The sequence below is a fragment of the Triticum urartu genome, chromosome 6 (assembly GCF_003073215.2).
Source record: "Triticum urartu cultivar G1812 chromosome 6, Tu2.1, whole genome shotgun sequence".
Taxonomy (NCBI): Eukaryota; Viridiplantae; Streptophyta; class Magnoliopsida; order Poales; family Poaceae; genus Triticum; species Triticum urartu.
Genome location: NC_053027.1, coordinates 21876384 through 21882224, shown reverse-complemented (window position 1 = coordinate 21882224; position 5841 = coordinate 21876384). Strand labels below are relative to the sequence as shown.

Here is a 5841-nt window from a genome sequence, read left to right as displayed (position 1 = left end):
TCGGTGGCGGTGGCCACGCGCTCGGAGGCTCCGGCGTCGGCTGCAACCTTCGGAGCCCACCGGAAAGCGGCGACGGAGGGCTTTGGCCGTGACGGTTTCCATCCAGATGAACTGCAATATATATCATCATTATTATCGGCACGCATGATCTGTCCCAGCTAAGGAAATTACTCCTGCTTCATACCAGTATTAGATACTCCCTCCGTTTGTTCTTGACACTAGTGTGTGACGTCAAAAACATTTTTATATTATGGGACGGAGAGAGTATTTTTTAAGGAAAAAGAAAAGAAAATAATAATTGAGTTAGTGTAGTTACTTACTTTGGGCCGCTGCGGAGCATGCAAGGGAACACCATAGGAGAGCCACCAGTGCCACGACGTGTGCGGTAGAAGAAGAGGAAGATGGGGAGGAAGAAGAAGAGCGCCCCATGATGGATTCCTCTGGCTAGCTCTCGGCTCTTGACTGAATCTCAGATCTCACAGTGAGGGTTTTTATAGGGCAGGCCGGAACGGTAGCTAGGATGCTTGACGAGGCGACACTTGTAGAAAAAAGCCCTTTAGTCCCGGTTCGCAACAGCCTTTAGTCCCGGCTGTGCAACCGGGACTAAATAAGCGCGACTAAAGACCCCCCCCCCTTTAGCCGCGGCTCTTACGGACCGCGACAAAAGTCTTTAGTCCCGGTTCTTGTGGCTGACCGGGACCAAAGGCCCGCCACGTGGGCGCCCGTGGTCGGGCCCGAGGACCTTTAGTCCCGGCTCTCGTGGCCAACCGGGACTAAAGGCCTCCTCCGCAGGTTTAGGGTTTTAGCCCCCCTAAACCTGGTTTCTTTTTAATTTGTAGTGTTTTATTTGTTTTATATTTTATTTTGTGTTTTATTTTATTTTTGATGAAGTTTCAGTACACATATTCTACGCTTCTATATACATGCATATGAAATTTCAAACAAGAAGAATTCAAGAGGAATATATAATATATATTCAATCTCGGGTGACCATATACAACTTCGAACAAGTTTCCATACACAATTAGGATGGATGACCATATACAACTTCGAACAAGTTTCAATCTCGGGTATGCATATAAATTTCTTCGTCCTCGGTATAGTGTTGTCCTTTAGGATTGATGACTTCCCTCATGAAAAATCCTGCTAATTCTTCTTGAATTGGTCGGAAGCGAGCTTCTGGACTAAGCCTCCTCCGCAAGTTATCCGTCGCGTTCCGCACGCTAGCTGATGCCTTCCGCTCAGTGGTTTGTCTCCGGATGTTCTCACAAACATAGTATCCACATAGATCGGTCCCCGATGGCTGCTTATCCACATTAACTAACTTTCTGAAATCTAGCTCATGTTTGAATTCACCGACAGTTTCTTCTGAGAACCGTCTCCAAACCCTACAGGGCAAAGAAAATTAAATGAATAAGGGATTTATTAGTTAGTTGATATTAGGAAATGAAGAGACCGATCGATATAGAGCTCAAATGATTGAAAATAATTACTTTTGCAGCATTTTTCTCATGTCGGCCCAACGCTTTGGATCCGAATCCTTAGAGTCCATGATTAGAACTGTGGAGGTGTGAAGTTCAATATTTAGCAGAATCCAGTGGAACCTGCGGACACGTTACATGCACAGTCATGCATAACTCATCGATTAGACATACCATGCATGGAGTAAACAAAATAGAATGGGCACAAGAGAGAAACACTCACCCAAAATGGTAAGGAAATAGAATATGACTTTTGAGTTGATGCTTTCTAAGAAACTTGTACAGGTCTTTCTCCATGTCTTTGTGGTGATGTTCTAACACATGTCCATTAACGATATGTGGGTCAATGAACCCAACATCATGGATGTTTCTTATTTTGCATTCCCAAATCTTCAATCTGCATAATAGCGTACGCAACAATATAGTTAGGACAATATATATATATAGTGCAGGCAATGAAGAACGAGATGAGGTAGAAATAAATCACTTACAGAACGTAGCAACTCAGCATAGATTTGTCGAGGGCGCGCAGATTGAACAGCTGGAATAATTCACTCATATGAACTTCTACAGAGTACCGTTTGATGTGATGCTCATGTGTAACATCCGCATAAACATATTCTTTGTCGGCCCATGTTATGAATTGCTTGTACCAACGTAGCAGATTTCGCATTTGTGTTGGTAGACTATTTTCCTTCTCAGGCTCGACGAGAGGCCCCTTCCGCACATATTGTAATGTTATCTCACCTACAGGCGCATCCTCAAGGTCTAAGAAGGCACGAACAGTCAAACCCATCTCGGACGCTTGTTTCATGGCAGCCGCTACAGTCAATCCAAGTGCTGCCGCAGCTGCTATGATCTCGGGGTCCTCTTCCGGACCGGCTTTCACTATGAGCGGGGGGATCGATTGTTTCTTCTGCATCCCGAGCTGGTCAACTTGTTTCCCGCGTTTTTTACTTTCTTCCTCCTTCAATATTTTTGCTTGCCTACGAAGTTCATGTCCATAGTCGTCAGGCATATTCAGCTCGGCTTGGGACGGTGTCGTCAAAAAATCCTTAGCCCACTTCTTTTGCTTCTCAGTGAATACTTGCTTGGGCTCAGGCACTTTTTTCGCCTTCATATCCGCCTTCCATTTCTCATAATCAGTAGACGCGGCCAATGTGAGGTCAGCTTCACTAAGTTCCCCAGGCCTTGGGAGGAGACGCTTCAGCGATGGCTCCGGTACCCTTGTGGTCTTAGGTACATAAGGGTCCGGGTTAATAGTCCAGGAGCAGGTTTCCTTGCTGTCCGCCTGCTTCTGCTTCTTTACCCGCCGGAGGAGGATTGGGGGGGCGTCGTACCCGCCGGAGGTGGATTGGGGGGCGTCGTACCCGCCGAAGGAGGATTGGGGGGCGTCGTACCCGCCGGAGGTTGTGGATCGGGGGACGGCGTCGAATGGCGTGAAGGAGGTGTAGGTGAACCACCACGACCACCACCACCGCCACCACCGCCACCACCACCACCACCATCGGAGGGGGGTGGACTTGCTAGCCTTGGCGCCTCGTCTGGAAACACTATGTACTTCTTTTTCCATAGAATGTACTGGCGCTTGACATCTCCAAGTCTGCTATCCCCTTCGGGTGTAGGTTTGTCAATCTCCAGGTCCTCAAACCCTTGGACTATGTCTTCCACCGTGACACAAGCATAGCCATATGGAATGGGGTTGTTGTGGTGGAGTGCTCCAGGTTTACAGGGTAAAGCACTGCCGCTAGCTACCTTCGTGGAAACGTTCCCCACGGGATAATGCAGATCACAGTCTTTCATCTTCTTTACATCATCCACGGGGTAGTGAGGCTCCGGTGCATGAATCTCGATCATCGGTGCACTAGCACCAGGCGGGGCATCCGTGGAAGCCACGCTGCTTCTCCGCTGCTGGCTTCCGCAATCCGCTTCATGATCTTCATGCGGCCCTGCAGCCGATTTTTCTTTCAATAGTTCATGCACGGTCTGCTTCAACTCATGGAGTTCCGATGCAAACTTCGTCATAAGATCTGCATCCCGGTCCGTCTTTCTCTTACGGCTTCTGTAACCGTACGGGTCATTGTCCTGGGAAAACCCTACTTTCCACGAAACTTTGCCTTTGCCTCGTACACGTCCTCCGTGTTCATCATTCCCGAGGGCTAAAGTCAGTGCGTCTTTCTCTCTGTTGAACTTGATCAAGCCCGCTTGAGCTTGGGTCATTGCGTCAATAAGGGCTTGGGTCGGAGCAAAGTGTCGATGCCGGTGAACACACACCCCTGTCTCCTGGTCTAGTGATCCCCCATGCCCGTACCACCAGCTTTTGGCCCTTGGGTCCCATCCCTCTGTACCTAGAGGGATTCCTCGCACCCTCAGGTCCTCCTCCATCTTCTGCCACCTAGGGTCCGCAAGGCGGTATCCTCCTGGCCCCATAATATGATGGTACTTTTTCTTAGCCGCATTATCCTTATTTTTTTTCGATATTTCCTTGAAATGGTCCGATTGCTTTTGCCTCACAAATTCTGGCCAATCATCTTTCAGTTTCTCATATTGTCCATTGAAATCCGGAGTCTTGCCCTTGTTAACATAGTCACGGGTTAAATTTTTCTTGAAGTTCCGGAATGCATCGGCCATCTTCTGAAGAGCGAACTCTTTAACTAGCCTCCTCCTCTGACGTCCACCCGGAACCTCGTTACCGAATTCATCGACTTTGTTGTATTCCGGAGGTAGAATGAAATGTTCCATAAGCTTTCTCCAGCAATCCTTTTTCGTTCTCTTGTCGACAAAACTGAAACCAAGACGTGCCTTCTTTGGCTCTTTCCATTCCTGGACGGTGATCGGGACGTTGTCTCTAACAACGACTCCGCATTGGTTGACAAACTTTGAGGTGTGCAGAAAGACCCTTTAGTCGCGGTTGGGGACAACAACCGCGACTAAAGGGTACCCTTTAGTCGCGGTCCGCCTCCCCAGCCGGGACTAAAGGGTCTGTGCTGAACTGGCGCGGTGCGGTGGGATGTTTAGTCCCACCTCGCTAGCCGAGAGGCTTCGACAGTGGTTTATAAGCGCGGCTGCGCTCACCACTTCGAGCTCCTCTCGAATGCAGGCTTACGGGCCTATTCTGTTACTATGAGCCTATGGGCCTACTGGGCCTTCTGCGGGCCTGAATCCTGGCCCATTAATGGGTTTCTAGTCGTATTCAGGCCGTGGTGGCCCAGTAGGTGGCATATTCTTTATTTTTTGCCTGTTTTTTGTTTTCATTTTTGCTTTATTATTTTGTTTTGTTTCTACTTACAACAAAAAACTTATTTATTTTATTTTATTTTGTTTCTAATTACTTATTTATTTTTACTTTATGATAATTACTTATTTATTTTACTTTATGATAATTATTTTATTTTATTAAAGTTTATATTATTTTGTTTCTAATTCATTTTAAAATCTGAAAAATACAATTATATATCAAAAAAATCATAAAATAAAACTAATTCATTTTAAATTCTTGTTTTTCTTCTGTTTTTTTCTTCCTTTTTTCTTCTGTTTTTTTCTTCTGTTTGTTTCTTCCTTTTTCTTGTTTTTCTTCTTTTTTTTCTTCCTTTCTTCCTTTTTCCTTTTTTAAAATCTTCTGACATTTTAAAATCTTAAAAATACAATTATATATCAAAAAAATCAGAAAAATAAAACTAATTCATTTTAAATTCTTGTTTTTCTTCTGTTTTTTTCTTCCTTTTTTCTTCTGTTTTTTTCTTCTGTTTGTTTCTTCCTTTTTCTTGTTTTTCTTCTTTTTTTTCTTCCTTTCTTCCTTTTTCCTTTTTTAAAATCTTCTGACATTTTAAAATCTTAAAAATACAATTATATATCAAAAAAATCAGAAAAATAAAACTAATTCATTTTAAATTCTTGTTTTTCTTCTGTTTTTTTCTTCCTTTTTTCTTCTGTTTTTTTCTTCTGTTCGTTTCTTCCTTTTTCTTGTTTTTCTTCTTTTTTTTCTTCCTTTCTTCCTTTTTCCTTTTTTAAAATCTTCTGACATTTTAAAATCTTAAAAATACAATTATATATCAAAAAAATCAGAAAAATAAAACTAATTCATTTTAAAATCCCTTGAAGGTTTGACAAAAGGTTTGATACATCATTCAGTTCATCGACCAAATACAAAGTTTGGTACAATAAATTATTACACATCAATTCTTCCCTTGTACGTCCCTGCTTGCTTACGATTGTGCCGTAATGAACTTCCGCTTCATGCACAACCAAGGAGGAAGGTTGTAGATGCATAGAGTCACGGGCCAGGTGCTATGGTTGGAGCTCTGCTCGCCAAAAGGGTTAATGCCATCAGTATTTAGACCAAATCTTAAGTTCCTTGCGT

The 5841-nt window shown here is 44.0% G+C and overlaps 1 protein-coding gene across 1 annotated transcript; it reads right to left on the bottom strand.

Moving 5' to 3' along the window:
• Nucleotides 1-742: 742 nt before the first annotated feature.
• On the bottom strand, nt 743-2189 carry LOC125515987. Its single transcript, XM_048681468.1, has 3 exons — nt 1705-2189; nt 1494-1604; nt 743-1388 (listed from the first exon to the last, which is right to left on the bottom strand). The coding sequence occupies exons 1-3, from the start codon at nt 1776-1778 to the stop codon at nt 1061-1063; spliced, it is 513 nt and encodes a 170-aa protein (XP_048537425.1). The 5' UTR covers nt 1779-2189; the 3' UTR covers nt 743-1060.
• Between the last annotated feature and the right edge of the window lie 3652 nt (nt 2190-5841).

Coding starts and splice junctions, on each gene's coding strand:
- LOC125515987 (XM_048681468.1), bottom strand. CDS start 1,778: ATGGAGAAAGACCTGTACAAGTTTCTTAGAAAGCATCAACTCAAAAGT. Junction 1,605..1,704: donor CTATTTCCTTACCATTTTGG/GTGAGTGTTTCT, acceptor ACGTGTCCGCAG/GTTCCACTGGATTCTGCTAA. Junction 1,389..1,493: donor ATGAGAAAAATGCTGCAAAA/GTAATTATTTTC, acceptor TTTGCCCTGTAG/GGTTTGGAGACGGTTCTCAG.